We start from the raw sequence: 16,202 nt of genomic DNA, 5'->3' as shown, positions 1-16,202 counted from the left end.
CAATAGCCTTGCCCTCAAACTGACTGTCTGTCCATTGGCCAAGTTTCAAGGTTTTGTACGTTTGTGTTACCACACCCAGCCCACTTAACTGTAATTATCTTATTTTCATATTTTCAAAGGTATAATAAGAGGTACTTGAAAATTTTAGAAAACTTGCTGTATTTTTAAAATCACTAGTTTGTCTAGCATGTATTTATAAATTGCTGTATGGGTAGAGTCATTGCCTAGCCTGTGTGAAGGCCTAAGTTTGGCCTCCCACACCAGAGGTTTTGTTGTTGTTGTTTTTCTTTTTCTTTTTAGAAAAGACTAAAGCACTACAAACTTCATCACAGTTTCTGATATATAGGACTTTAGAATATATATGTATTTTCTTGGAATATACTGTTAGAGTAGTATGATGTGTTTATGAATGATGCTGTCCCAGGTATTAGAGTGAGCAGCAGCTAAGTACAGAAAGTCAGTGTTGTGCCCGCTGCGCCGTCTTTGCACATGGAAACTGACTGATGGTGAATGGGGCTATCAGTGACTTTACAAGGGTTTTCGTCAGGTTTCTCAGTAGACAAGCAGGATGAGGGAAGCCATGGGGTTGGGTCAGAGAATGTGAGTCATGTGTGAGTGTGAGTACTGTCTATCCTTGGATCAAGTCTCACTTGAACATTTTCAGTGTGCACTTTCTTTTCTGGTTTTATAAAACTTTTAATTATTGTTGTTAGTTCCAGGCTGATTTAAGTAGAGCCTCATTTCTTATTCATCATGTTGGTGTGTTTGGGGCTTATATCAGGGAGTGGTGCATGGGAGAAGTGGTTGTGAAGGGAAATGCAGAACAAGAAGGAGAAATTCACAAGTTACAAGTAACCCAGGATTCAGGCCAGTTACAGTCTTTATTTTGTTTACCCCTTTTCCATGCTTGAAGAACATGGATCTCATGAACATACATACCTACATACATACAACCACAGAAACACAGTTTGATTCATGCTGAGACATTGTGCCTTGAAGCTGAAGCCTATTTAGTGTGGCTTATCTGGTGCTGCTGAGCAACCATCAGTTTTCAGGCAACTGAGGTGCATTGGCCTCTCAGCTGAGCTGAGGCAGATCTCCTTCAATGTAGATGCCCGAGACAATAGTAATGCTGTTGAATGTGAAATGGTATAAGCAGTCTGTAGCGGAAAAGATACAAAAATGTTTTGATGGAATTTTAAGAACTCTGAAAAATGGTCATTCTGTCCCCTTCTGTCTACTTGGTGGCAGCACAATTTCAGCTTAATCTTTATGTAATTCTTGTCTACTTCATGCACAATCCGTTGTGTGTAGGTAGTTATTTACACTTTGGTCTTTTAATTACACATGGGTTAAAACAAAACACTGTTAAAAGGTAGATAGTGAAAGTTACCAGTATTTAAAGTATGATTCTAGATGTCATGTCACAATTATTAAGAACTGTGCAAGAGGGCTGGAGAGATGGCTCAGTGGCTAAGAGCACTGACTGCTCTTCCAAAGGCTCCTGAGTTCAATTCCCAGCAACCACATGATGGCTCACAACCATCTGTAATGGGATCGGATGACCTTTTCTGGTGTGTCTGAAGACAGCTAAGCTACAGTATACTCATATAAATAAAATAAATCTTTAAAGAAAAAACAGATTGTGCAAGAACATGAAGAACCTTAGCATGTGCAAGGGACACATGGTTCACTTACCAGCACTGCTGGAAAGAAAATGAGATAAAACACCACCCCCCCTTACCCAGGACCCAAACGTTCGTTCGTTCGTTCGCTTGCACTCTGTGTGTGTGTGTCTCTCTCTCTCTTTCTCCCCCTCTCCAGATAGACACTTTAAAATGTGCATAATTAAATGAAATTAGAATTTTAGTGGCTAGGTTGGAGCTACAACAGAAATTTAGGGGTCTTTCTTACTCTTTCTGATCCTCAGTGCAAGTGGAGTCAACAGACTTTATTTTGATGCCTTAGGAATTATACCTAGGGAAGTGATGAAGAAGGTAAAAGTCTGGTTACTAGACATTAAAGGTGCAATGGTAGTTGGTTTGGGCTTTTAGTTAGAAGCGGACACTTGTAACATTATGTGCAAGAAGGAAAAATTGTAAAAACTCCTTCACAACCTTCATCTTATTTGATACATTATACTTATTTTTAAAATATTTTTTCTTTTATGAATAATCATTATAAATACTTAGTACATAGGCTGTCAGGAAAACAGTAGTAGTAAATGTAGATCTTTACCCTCAAACAAGGTAAAATATTATGTGGAAATGGTGTGTTCTTTCTAATTTGATCATATGTAAAGGACAAAAAAAGTTATTTTAGGAATGCCATTAACTTTTCAGATTGCCCTTCAAATTTTCTCCCTAGAAGATAAGTGGTAACATGGATTAGACATTAATTAAGAAACCTACTTAGAATTGGTTATTCTGTCCAATCCTCGGTCCACTCTCTGTCCAAGAGTGTTCAGTAATGGTTTAACTGCAGTTAATCCTCCTACTGTTTTTTTTTGGAGGGGGGGGGGGGGCGACTCAATTGTGGCACATTTCAGCATTAGCCTAAACAGTGGTTTGGAATACATTAAGCTTGTAACAGTTAGGGAACAGTTTGGGGCATTGAGTAATGGAGAGTGATGCTGTTGAAGCTGACAGCCTCATGGGATCAGAGAGTCGTTCGTTCACACTTTCGTTTCATCTTACACTCTGGGCATTAAAGCATCACTGGTGGTAGCTGACTCAGAAGTGGAGTTTGTTCAACTCAGAGTGTGTTTCAAAGTACAAGTTTGAATCTTTGTGAAGAATAGATAAAACTTGATTCAGTCTCTGTCTAGTGTTCATTCAGATTTCCTTCAAAAAAATCTCTGGTCAAACATGTATTCTTAAATTTAATATACTATAATTTTAATATAGTATAGTATAATATAATTTTAATATAGTATGAAGCATTTAATATAGTATGAAGCATTTTAATTCTTACATTGTATTGATAATCTTGTGTGTTTTTGCTGTTGTGTTTTGTTTGTTTGTTTGTTTGTTTGTTGAGAGAGTCCTGCCATAGAGTCCTGAAGTTTAGAACTCTGTAGCCCAGGGTGGTCTGCAGTGTTGCAGTATTATCCCTATCTTGCTAGTGCTGAGATTATAGATGTGACTGTATTGCTGTATTGTAATAGAATCCGTGGGTGAAGTTTTACTTACAGCAGAGCATTTATGTCATCCAGTGTTTTTGGAAATTTGCCCCAATTAGTATCAGTATGTAATTGACAATGTATCTTATCCATGTTCATGGGAAACCAGAAATCACAGGCTTGGCAGCAAATTCTTGTCCCACCTCAGTCTTCTGGTCAGCCTAAGACATAGCTTTTCCTCCTGTGTGTAGCAAAAGGACTTTACAGGAGGCCTAGGATCTGTTTAGTCAGCATTTGCCAGAGCTCATCACAAACATGCCTGTGCTCATAGCCTGAGCCTCACAAGAGAAAAGACAGGCTTTTAATATGGAGATTAAACCACAAGTAGAATTTTGATCTTTAAGATTTTTAAAAAATATGATAGCCTAGTCTGTTTAGGAAATACTGAGTTTTATTTATTTGTCTTGAATTTGAATACTGCCTGAGGTACGTGCTTGTGTTTTTTATGGCTGTTTGATATATTAAGTTCATGAAGCATATTGTTTTTTAAATCTTAGGCAATTGTTTAAAAGTAATGTAAGATTTACTTCAATAATTGATCAGTTCATTTTTAGTTTGTTAGTCTTTGGAACCAATTATAAAATAGTTACCCTTCATCTTTAGCTTTTTTTCCCTTGAATGTTAGGTTTTCTCACATTTATATTGATAGACCAACTGTAAGAGCAGGCACAGTGTGACGGATGTGTTGTGATCCAGTGCCCATGGGTCATGCTGCTTTCTTTTGCTGTTGACAATAAGGATAATTTTGGATAATAACAGGCTGGCCTTGGACTCTCCACTGCTCCTGATTCCCTCCCGTTCTTTACCTTAAAATGACACATCTTAGCTGACGTCGACATGGGACGCTTTGCACATGGGACATCAATGCACAGAGCAAAAGTGCCTTCCTATCTAGCAAACTTAGTAATTACACTTTCTCTTTTGAAAATTTATTTTCCTGTGTGAGGCAAGATCTTCCTATGTAGCCTCAAACTTGTAATCCTCCTGCCTCAGTTTCCTAAATACATAAAAATTAAAAAAAACAAAACAAAACAGACTTTCCTGCTTTAGAATATGCCATTAGGCATGTCAGTCATTGTACTGCACTGCCTTTTGTTTTGATGTTTATATAGTGGGCTTACTGGCTGAAGGTGAAAGAAAATGCCACTGTCTAAATTTGAAGCTATCAAGAAGAAATATGCTGTGCTTTGGCACAGCAGCAGGGGCCCCTCCTTTCAAAAATGTTTTTCTAATAAGAGTTGGATCTTCCTGAGCAGTGGCTGGACACATCTATAATCCTTGCACTTAGGAGGCAGAAGCAGCCTTATTGGTCTACAGAGTGAGTTCCAGGACAGCCAAGGAGAAACCCTATCTTAAATAACAAAAACAATAAAAGAGTTGGATCTCTTAAGAAACTCAGAAGTGAAAAGGTATTCCGGCTCGTAAATTACAGAACAGGAATGTAACTCAGGCCGTCAGGCTTGCTGGCCTCACCCTTACCCACTGAGCTATCTCACAGTCTAAGAGTGTCATATATTTTAGTTTATTGTGTTTTCAGTGTCCATGTTATTAAATTTATAGTTAAGTATCCAGTGTTGATCTTTAGGTTGAATTTCACCTATCTTTCACTGTGGACTAAGTGATGAGTGTGTGTGTGCACGCGTGTGCGTGTGTGTGTGTTGCACATGTCGGTATCAAAAGAACCACCTGTAGGAGTCAGTTTTCTCTATTGAGTGGATCCCAGGATTAGAACTCAAGTCATGAAGTTTGGTTGCAAGGGTCATTATCCATCCAGGTATTTTGTCTGCTCAATTATTAAACAAGAGTTCATAGCATAAACTTATTGACTCTACCGTATATCCTTAAGAAGAGAAAAAAATAGTGAAGTTGCTAAATTGATTTACATATTGAATATGAACTAAAAATACATTGGAACAATGGAGAAAGTCAGGGTTCTGGATCTTGGAAACCACTATTACGGATTATAAACTTACAGTCTTAGTGTGTACTGGATAAATTATCTAAATGCCATAATATACTCTTGCTCGAGATAGGAGTTGGCCAGAAATAATTTATTCTGTAGACTTGTGCTTTGTCACAACTGACATCATCAATCTCCTCTGAGCTGTTACCCAGGTCACCAGGCCCTGGGTCTCTTCTGCTGACGTCTTGCTTCTTTGTATTAGAAATACTGCCATCCTTGGAAGTTGTTTTCAAGAGTGTTATTCTAAAATAATTATGCTTTGATTTTAATTATGTGAAAGTTAATTTATGATTCTGTTTATTCTGAAAATAGTTTCAGAGTAGTAAAAGGTTCCTGTTAGCTACAGTATTTTGTGTACAGGAGACTTGTTTCCAAAATGGCACATCTTTAGGTTCTGATATTCCTGGAAAGTGGGAACGTATACATATCAAAGAAGACATTTTTATTACCTTGGATTACACAACCCTTTGGCCAGCCTTCTGAACTTCATCTGTTTAAGGGTTCAGTTTTGCTTGTTTGGCACAGGTCCCAGTCAGAGGCCTTCAGACCTGTGGTTAGCAACATGAATGGATGGCAGTCTGTGGAGGAGCTCTTCAGTTAGTAGAACTGGCTTCCTGCCAAAAAGACAAAGTACCTTATATGGGGTCAGGGCAAAGCTGTGATTGGTTGGGCTTTGCATTGTATGGAAAATATATTTGTGATGCCTGTGTTTTCTTTCTTTTAAGATGCAAACAAAACCAAACAACACAAGCAACAGGCTTCTAAGTCTCTCAGAATAGGAAGTAACTAAACAGTGTGCAGGTTTTTCTGATGACAGTGTTAAGCAATGGCAAACATGGCTAAACCTTTGACATTCTCAGCCTACTTGTGATGTTAAGAGACACAGCATTTGTTAAACACCTGTTGTCTACCTGCCTGATTTTCTAAATGGTTTAATGAGATTAGAGAACTAGTTCTAAGTTCACATGGTTACTGTACTAGGTTTAGTGTAAGTAGATTCACAGAATGAACCACTCCTTAAAAACACTGTAGTTCTCAGAATTTGATGTTAGATGTTTAAAACAAGCATTTAGCTTGACGTCTGAGATAGTGAGCACGCAGCTGAGCCTGTAGGAGGAAGCCAGTAAGGCATTTGCAGTCTGATCGCTAACTTTGTGCTTGTTTTCATTTAGGCAAATACCGTTTCTGGATCTTCCCTTAGCCAGGCCCCAGCCCATGTGTACGGCAGCAGATTAAACCAGACTCCATCCATGGCCGCTCTCATAGCTCAGTCTGAAAGCAGCCACACAGGTAAAGCCCCTCCCTGGTGTCAACTCTCTGTGGTAGGTCATTTTTATAAGTGAAAGGCAGGCAGGCAGGCAGGCCGGCTGGCCAGCTATCTAGGGATATGATTTTATTTTGGTTTTATTTTTGTTTTTTTGAAAATGAAAAGAATTCCATTTCGAAGTATGTAAATGTTATGCTGTAATTTAATCTGAGCCATCAGCAGGCAGGAGTGTCAGAGTCTTTTCTGACAGATTTGTTCAGGCCTCAGTCCTATGCAATGAAAGCAACAAAGCATTGGGTTTTACCATGAATAGTCCAAACATTTATTTGCATAATTCATGAAATTGAATTACCCAAACTTGGTTTAAAAACATCCTTGGTAGAAGATTTGTGCAGTGTTAGTAACCCTGCATTTTATGGACCAGTTCACACGTGCTGTATTTGCCTCTGGGGCTATTCTAATGATATGTTCCTTTGTGTTTGTCTCGTGCCATCCTTACGGATTTGTTGACATGTCCACATACTTGTGGCTGGTCGCGGGGAGGGAATGGCTTCAGCAGTTCACTCATCATGTCCTTAGCTTTCAAGGGTCAGTGGCTACCTGGCTTAGAGTAAGGGGAGTCCAACCCTGAGACAGGCCAGATAGACTGCAAAGGGTTTGTGCAGGTGGAATGCAAGCTGCTTAAGACATGAAGATAGATCTCTCAGTATTTCAGCAGAATATTTATCAAGATGAACATTTCTCATTTAATGCAGATATTTAGATTTTTAATTGTTTTCACCAATTTGGAATTATTTTACATAATTATTGGTGTGACGAGTTTCTTAACAACTTTAGTCTTGGTGTACCAACGTATTTTGTGACTTTTGTTGGGATGCTAAGTGTTAAAAAATACAAAGCATAAGGATTCACCGTGATAAGCGTACAGATTAGTTGTCTACAGCTGCAATTCATTACTTTAACCATAGAAATTAAAAGTGGCTGAGGGGAGAGCACTGCAAATTCAAACCATGTTTCTGTGCTCTAAACTTGAAAGGAATAAAGGAACAGAACATGGTCCATGGCTGTCCACACCCACAGAGACATGCACGGACTGTGTCGTACATGCCGCAGTTGAATAGCTCTCAACTAGCAGCGTGACAGGGCTTCCTCAGAACTGGAAATGTTCTATACAGGCTTAGTTTTAGGAAGACTCAGAGCAGTAGCTTAAAACTTGGTATCTCTAGGAAGAGAGTCCTGTTATCAACTCTGGAATCTTTATGCCGCAGATCAAGATCTTGGAGACAATACCCGTAGTCTGGTTGGTCGAGGAAGCTCACCCCGAGGAAGCCTCTCTCCAAGGTAAAGATTGTTATTATTGGGAACCATAGGAAAGAAACACCTTGAGATTTGGAAACTTGGTTACCTTGAGTAGGAAAGTGCATATTTGTTGAGGCTTTTATAGCATTTATAACATTCTGTAGATAAGCCTGTCTAGACAAGAAAATTGATTCTAAATTAATTGAAATGTTAATTTTAAACACATTGTTAGATTTCTAAGCTAAAAGGAATATATTTTCATATGTTTCTAATCAGTTTGAACTATTTATCATTTATATATTTAGCTTGTGGGATGATTAATGCATTGACTTGGTGATTATTTTTGCTTATAAAATACTGATGCCTTAAGATATAAACCAAGACTGTCACTCTTGAGGTTCAGCTGTGGCTAAGTCTCTCATTGCTGCTTCACAAATGAAGCCTCCCTAAAATCCCTCCAGTTCCTTTTAGGTCTTGTTGGAAGCAGAGTCTATCACCTGTATTGTGTGTGTTTTTAGGTCTTATATGCCAGGAGCATCCACTACTGTGTAAGTTATCAGAGTGGGTTATGTATGGGTCTGTTGTCGGTGAGGGGAACAGTGCTGTAGAACAGATGTCAGTTCAGAATAAGGCACAGAATTTAGTGATGGCTGTCTTTTTATTCCATTTCCAACTTTGGCATCCTTCTCTAGTTAGTTTTCTCCAGGTGTCATCTTCTGACAAAAGGAACAGTGCAGTTGTTCACTTGGTTAAGGGGCACCTTTCGTTATTTCATTTCATTTCATTCTTCTAAAGGCTGAGTTTCTCTGTGTAGTGCTGGATGTCCTGATGTTTGCTCTGTAGATGAAGCTGTCCTCAAACTCAAGAGATTTCCCCCTCCCTAGTGCTGGGATTAAAAAGTGAGGCAACCCAATCACAAAAGAACACACATGATATACACTCACTGATAAGTGGATATTAGCCCAGAAACTTAGAATACCCAAGATACATGAAACTCAAGAAGAAGGAAGACCAAAGTGTGGGTACTTCGCTCCTTAGAATGGGGGAAAAAATACCCATGGAAGGAGTTACAAAGCCAAATTTGGAGCTAAGACGGAAGGAAGGTCCATCCAGAGAATGCCCCACCCTGGGATTCATTCCATATACAACCACCAAACAGACACTATTGCATATGCCCAAAAGATTTTGCTGACAGGACCCTGATCTCTCTCTTGTGAGACTATGCCAATGTCTGGCAAATACAAAAGTGATGCTCACAGTCATTTATTGGATGAAACACAGGGCTCCCAATGGAGGGGCTAGAGAAAGTACCCAAGGAGCTAAAGGGGTCTGCAACCCTATAGGAGGAACAACGATATGGACTAACCAGTATCCTCCCCCCACCCCCCAGAGCTGTGTCTCTAGTTGCATATGTAGCAGAGGATGGCCTAGTCAGTCATCAATGAGAGGAGAGGCCCTTGGTCCTGTGAAGGTTCTATGCCCTAGTATAGGGGAATGCCAGGGCCAGGAAGCAGGAGTGGGTGAACTGGGGAGCAGGGCAGGGGGAAGGAGAGTATAGGGAGCTTTGGGGATAGCATTTGAAATGTATATGAAGAAAATATCTAATTTAAAAAATGTCTTTTAAAAAAAGTGTGAACTACCACTACCCAATGAGCACATTATTTTTTTATTGGATGTTTTATTTACATTTCAAATAACCCCTTTCCCAGTTTCCTCTCTGCAGCCCCCTTATTCCATCACTCCTTACCCTGCTTCTATGAGGGTGTTCCCCACCCACCTACTCAATCCTGCCTCACCACCCTACCATTCGTTCCCCTACACTGGGGAATCAAGCCTTCGCAGGACCAAGAGCCTTCCACCCATTGATGTCAAATAAGGCCCCTTCAGCTCCTTCAGTCCTTCCCTTAACTCCTCCATTGGGGTCCTTGTCCTCAGTCCCGTGGTTGGCTGAGAGCATCTGTATCTGTATTGGTCAGGCTCTGGCAGAGCCTCTCAGGAGACAGCTGTATCAGGCTCCTGTCAGCAAGCACCTCTTGGCTTCCTCAATAGTGTCTGGGTTTGGTGTCTGCATATGAGATGGATCTCCAGTGGGGCAGTCTCTAAATGGCCTTTCTCCTTCACTCTCTGCTCCACTCTTTGTCCCAGTATTTCCTTTAGACAGGAGCAATTCTGGATTAAAATTTTGGAGATGTGTGTGTCTCCCCATCCCTCAACAGGGGTGGGGGGGGGCTGGCTAACCTCTGGATATGGTCTTTACAGGTTCTCCCTCCCCTTTGTGTGGGGTATTTCAGCTAATGTCATCCCCGTGGGGTCCTGGGAAGTGCGTGCTTTCCTGGCATCTGGGCCTTTGGCATCCTTTGTACCCCTAGTTCCCCATCCCCCATTGCTGTTCAACTGTGTTCAATTTCCTGACTTTCTCCTCCATCTCTTCCCATACCTGATCCTACCCCTATTTTACCCTTCTCCCTTTTGTCTTCCTCCCAAGTCCCTTCCACCCTCTACTTCCCTCAAGTATCCCCTCTTTGGTCTTTCTTCCTCTTGAGCTTCATGTGATCTGTGAGTTGTATCTTGGGTATTCCACTCTTTGCTCATCAGTGGGTACATACCCTGTGTGTTCTTTTTTGACTGAGTTAATTCACTCAGGATAGTTTCTAGTTCATCCATTTGCCTGGGAATTTCATGAAGTCATTGTTTTTAATAGATGAGTAGTATGCCATTGTGTAAATGTACCATATTTTCTGTATCAATTACTTTGTTGAGGGACATCTGGGTTGTTTCCTGCTTCTGGCTATTATAAATAAGGCTGCTACGAACATAGTGATCATTTCATTAGATGCTGAAAAACCATTTGACAAAGTTCAACACCCCTTCATGCTAAAAGTCTTGGAAAAATCAGGCCCATACCTAAACATAGTAAAAGCAATATACAGCAAACCAGTAGCCAACATCGAACTAAATGGAGAGAAACTTGAAGAAATCACACCAATATCAGGGACTAGACAAGGCTTTCCCTACCTATTCATTATAGTACTTGGAGTTCTAGCTAGAACAATTAGACAACAAAAGATCAACGGGATACAAATTGGAAAGGAAGAAGTCAAAATATCACTATTTGCAGATTATATGGTAGTATACTTGAGTGACCCCAAAAATTCCAAGTGGATCAAGGACCTCCATATAAAACCAGATACACTAAATCTAATAGAATAGAAAGTGAGGAAGAGCCTTGAGCACATGGGCACAGGGGAAAATTTCCTGAACAGAACAGAACACCAATGGCTTATGCTCTAAGATCAAGAATCAACAAATGGGACCTCATACACTTTTGTAAGGCAAAGGACACTGTCAATAAGACAAAACAGCAACCAACCCTGAGATTCCACCTCACACCAGTCAGAATGGCTAAGATTAAAAACTCATGTGACAGCAGTCATTGGCAAGGATGTCGAGAAAAAAGAACACTCCCCCATTGTTGGTGGGATTGCAAGCTGGTACTACCACTCTGGAAATCAGTCTGGTGGTTCCTCAGGGAGCTCATTTCTTTACCATTGTAGATACTGTCCAGTAACCTCATCCATTCCCCAAGAGTGTGTAAACATAGACCTTTCCTCATATAATTCCATAATACAATTATGTAAAAGTAATGTGGGTTTGTTTTCTTATTAAAACCTGGAGAAAATATTCCTCAGGAGTCTGAAACACAGAATGAGAAAATGATACCACTGCTCTCTTATTTTTATATTGTATTTCTATAGTGTTTATAGTTTCCTTTTCAAATGAGAAGTTAATGCGCTCTTGCTCATCTTTAGTAGAGGAAGAGTTTCATGTCCCCCCTTTAAAGTTACATCATCACACACGTTATCTAAAATGGATTCAGAATCCCTTGGTGCAATTTTGCTTCGTAAAATTTTTTATTTTTATTTTAAGCAGATCATAATACAATGAATGTTACTAAATTATTTTTTGTGTACATTGAAGCATTACATTACTCTAAAAATCAGCCCAAAGTAGAATGGCCCAACTAACCCTGACATCATGTATTTGGAATGTGGTGGCTAGCTTACGATGCTTGCATGTAGAATGCCTTACTGCTTGAAGTCTTTAAGAAATTGATACATAACAAGCTTTCTGCCAGGACCAGACCTCTAGTTCATTGCTAGAAGACTGTTGTTTTCCAACCTGAGCTCTATGTACAAGACTCAGTCTTTCTTAATTGACTAAGGAAACTTTCAGAATTTCTTGGTCCTTGTGTGGCACCTCCTCCTCATTTGTAAGTGGATGGAGGTCACTGTATAAAAATACTTAGGATACTAATGCACTTTACTGGTGCTTTAAGGTAGAATGGAGACTAGAGACCAGAGACCAAAAGATGGTCGGTCCCATTTACTAATGGAGAAGTAAAACTGAACATAAGAATAGAACACAACACGTTCATTTTCATCTGTTTTAGAAGGGTTAAGATTTGTTTGAAGAATTAATCTATAACATTTAAACATGCTTGTATCATTTACATTCTATACAGATAAATTACACTGACATGATAGAAGTGAAATGGATTTTTATTTTTCGTTAAAATCATTAGTTTTTTTTCTCTCTTTCCTCTCTCTCTCTCTCTCTCTCTCTCTCTCTCTCTCTCTCTCTGTGTGTCTCTCTCTCTCTGTCTTTGTCTCTGTCTCTCTCTCTCTCTCTGTCTCTCTCTGTCTCTCTCTCTGTGTCTCTGTCTCTCTCTCTGTGTGTCTCTCTCTGTGTCTCTCTCTCTCTCTCTCTCTCTCTCTCTCTGCGCCACCATGCCCGGCCTAATTTTTTTTTTTTTATTGGACTTTAAGATTCAAATGTCCTCCACAGTGTTACATTTGTAGTGTTAGTCTGATAACATGTACATTAAGACAGTTAGAGAAATTTTATTTTAATGTGTATATGTACTTTCCCTGCATGTACATCATGTATGTGCATCATCTGAAGACGTAGTGCCCGAGGAAGCCAGAAGAGGGCATCACATCCCCAGGAATTAGCGCTACAGACAGAGTTGTGAGCCGTCCTGTGGGTTTTGGGCACTAGACCTGGGCCCTGTGCAAGAGCAGCGAGTACTCTCAACCGCTGGGTCAGCTCTTCAGCCCCTCTCTCCTTTCAAGGCTCTATTTTATAGCTCTTCTAATGTCTGGTTTCTCTATGTCTTATAAAGAAAGCCATTCTGTTTGTTCACAGCCTACTTCAAAGAACACAGGTCATTTATTTTCTAGTGGTTTTTAATTATTTACTATGTTCAACTATTTTACTTTATAATTTAATGAGGAAGAATGACAGGGGCTGGTGAGATGGCTCAGTGGGTAAGAGCACCTGACTGCTCTTCTGAAGGTCCAGAGTTCAAATCCCAGCAACCACATGGTGGCTCACAACCACCCGTAATGAGATCTGATGCCCTCTTCTGGTGTGTCTGAAGACAACTACAGTGTACTTACATATAATAAATAAATAAATCTTTTTAAAAAAAAGAATGACAATGACTCAATTATGATTTTATTGAGACCTCTGCCATAGTCCATTTGGTGCTAGAAAATGTATACAGCAGAATGGTCTCTCAGCACAGCGTAGGAGATTGGTGTGCAGGTTCTTAGATGCATTCCTTTGTTTTTAATTTGAGATTAAATGTTTTTGACAGATCCCCTGTGAGCAACTTACAGCTTCGCTATGATCAACCGAGCAATAGCAGTTTGGAAACTGTGCCTCCAGTAGCAGCAAGTATTGAACAGCTCTTGGAGAGGCAGTGGAGTGAAGGACAGCAGTTTTTACTAGAGCAGGGGACTCCTGGTGACAGTAAGTATTCATTTTCTTGTGTCTAAAATATGAATACTTGGAAGTGGGCGGTGGTGGCGCACACCTTTAGTGCCATCACTCAGGAGGCAGAGGCAGGTGGATCTCTGAGTTCAAGATCAGACTGATCTATAAATCAAGTTCCAAGACAGCTGGTTCTGCACAGAGAAACTGGGCCCCCCAAAATACAAAAAAATACATAAATACAGAAAAACTGTTTACCCAAATAATGACATTATGTCAGGTGCTATATGTAATTTGAGAAGGTATGTCACATGGTTTGTCAGAGCTAACTTTATATTTTTAACTCCAAATTAGTTTTTATTCATCTTTAAGAATATCTCCAGCAAGTTTTTGTTTTTGTTTAAGTTCTGTAGTGTCTTGTGAACTTGATAGTAAGGCCGTCCCCTTTTCCTAGGGTTGAAGATAAATGACACGAAAATTGAAAAAGCTTGCCTTCTGTGCTTTGTGTTATCTGGTCACTGGTTGAAATGAACAGCTGCTGCTGTTCTCTGTCCTACTAGACTTTGCTCTTGACAACTTGTGAGAATATATGGTCTCTCCTCTCAGCTCAGGATTTAAACAAAGATTCCTATACCCAGAGATGACAATGATGATGATCTCCTCCTCCTCCTCCTCCTCCTCCTTCTTCCTCCATCTTCCTCCTCCTTCTTCTTCTCCTTCCTCCTCCTCCTTTTCTTTTTCTTTCTTCTTTTTCTTTCTTCTTTTTCTTTCTTCTTCCTTCTTCTTCTTCTTCTTCTTCTTCTTCTTCTTCTTCTTCTTCTTCTTCTTCTTCTTCTTCTTCTTCTTCTTCTTCTTCTTCTTCTTCCTCCTCCTCCTCCTCCTCCTCCTCCTCCCCCTCCCCCCCTTTTTTTTTAAACGTATCTAGTCAGCTATAGCTAGGTATCAGATTTTAGAATTTGAAGGAATAGTAATTAGGCAGACATAGTGATACCTGTTTCTTATTCTGCCACTTAACAGGTAGATGCAGGTGGCACATATCTTTAATCCCAGCACTTGGGAGGCAAAGGCAGGCTGATCTTTGTGAGTTTGAGGCCAGCCTGGTCTACATAGAGAATCTCAGAAGAGCCAGGGCTACTTATTTGGACCCTGTTCTTGCAAAAGGAATAGTAATTAGTAAATTTTATATTTAATCAGAATGTTAATCATACTTATGGTATATCTTGTATATACATAGTATATACAAGTATGGTATATCTTGTATATACATAGTATTAATGGTGCGGGTTATCAGTGACACGATGTGGAAAGCAAAAACAAAAACACAGTTGGAGCAACTGAGGGAGAAGAGTAGGTGGGTTTATCATTTTGGTATGCAACTTTCATACTAGTGAGCGAAGTGCCTTGAATTGATCTTTTATGGGCGGTGCCCCTACTGAAAACTGTTGAATGTGAGGAAATGGATGTGAGCATAACCTTTTAAACAGGATAGGTAGAGGACAGGCTAGCTGTCTTATTGTCTCATCTGGGCACCATAAGGGGGATCAAATTTAATGCTAGAGGGTCTTTGGAAGGCCCTGAGGTCATGTTATGCAAATACATCTTTTTAATACCTGGAATTTTTCATATGTCCATCACCATGGCCCAACAACAATGTTCTTGATTGGCAGTTGAAAGTCCAAGCCTTGGAAGAATTAACACAGTATCTTAGGTGATCAGGCAGGGCCGTAAGCTTGTTAACAGATGAGGAGGCTTCTCTTCCTCAAGCGAGAAATAGCAGGGGTGCAGATACAGTGCTCCCTGCTGGGGAGCCTTCGAAGAGACAGGCTGAACAGCTTTCTGCCAGTTGGGTGGCAGCAGGCTTGGTGGTAGTGGTGTGGTAGTGGCTGCGGCTGCAGTTGCGGCTGCTGCTGCTGTTGTTTTGGGTCCTGCATGTTTAAACAGTAACTGAGAAAATGTGTAAAGCATATTGGTGTTAAGTTTCCTATTGTAACTTTTACCTTTGTCATTATTTTTTCTTATAAAAAATCATGAAAAGTACTTTGAAATTTTAACTAAGTTTTATTTTGAGGAAAATAAAATGCCACCATTTTTCTTTGAGGATACAAACTACTTGAACATGATTGAGGTGGGTTATTGTTTGACACACACACACCCTGCATATGTGCACTGGTGAGCACTTGTGCGGATCAAAGCTTCCATGTGGTACAGCTGGATACAGTCTTCCTTAACATGATGCTTGTATCTACATTCAGATCTAGTCATGTTAGTATTAGCCTACAAAATTTCTACATATTTAAGTCTGAGGCAATTGATGCTATGACCATAAAATAGTCATGGGAATGGAGATGTCTGTGCTTTAAAAAAAAGTCACAGAAATATTTGCCAGTTCTAGGAATGTTAAAGTCATTACATCAACTTCAAGTTGAAAATCGAAGATTAGAAGAACAGATCAAAAACTTGACTGCCAAAAAAGAACGTCTTCAGTTGTTGAATGCACAGCTTTCAGTGCCTTTCCCAGCCATAACGACAAACCCTAGTCCGTCCCATCAGATGCACACATACACAGCACAGACTGGTGAGTACCACAGTACTGTTTCTAAGGGAAGTGGGATGGACTCTAATGGTTACCAGTTACATGAAGAAGATGGTAAGTTATTTCTGAGGGACAGAGACAGCCCTAGTAATTCCCTTGAATTTGTTTTCACTTCAGTGGATAG

At 39.9% G+C, this 16,202-nt stretch overlaps 1 protein-coding gene across 15 annotated transcripts in view; it reads left to right on the top strand.

The window, feature by feature from the left end:
• The window catches only part of Mllt10 (MLLT10 histone lysine methyltransferase DOT1L cofactor), a 149,616-nt gene that overhangs the window by 126,331 nt on the left and 7,083 nt on the right, over window positions 1–16,202 (top strand). For all 15 annotated transcript variants that reach the window (XM_029473556.2, XM_085835157.1, XM_085835156.1 and 12 more), the window contains 4 exons: window positions 6,317–6,434; window positions 7,680–7,752; window positions 13,370–13,524; window positions 15,872–16,060. In XM_029473556.2, coding sequence (XP_029329416.2) covers window positions 6,317–6,434; window positions 7,680–7,752; window positions 13,370–13,524; window positions 15,872–16,060 — 535 coding nt within the window. The remainder of the gene's footprint in view (window positions 1–6,316; window positions 6,435–7,679; window positions 7,753–13,369; window positions 13,525–15,871; window positions 16,061–16,202) is intronic.

This window comes from Mus caroli, unplaced genomic scaffold (assembly GCF_978045245.1).
Source record: "Mus caroli unplaced genomic scaffold, Mus_caroli_1 scaffold_2, whole genome shotgun sequence".
NCBI lineage: Eukaryota > Metazoa > Chordata > Mammalia > Rodentia > Muridae > Mus > Mus caroli.
Note: the sequence above shows the minus strand (reverse complement) of the source record. Positions and strands in the feature narration are given on the sequence as shown.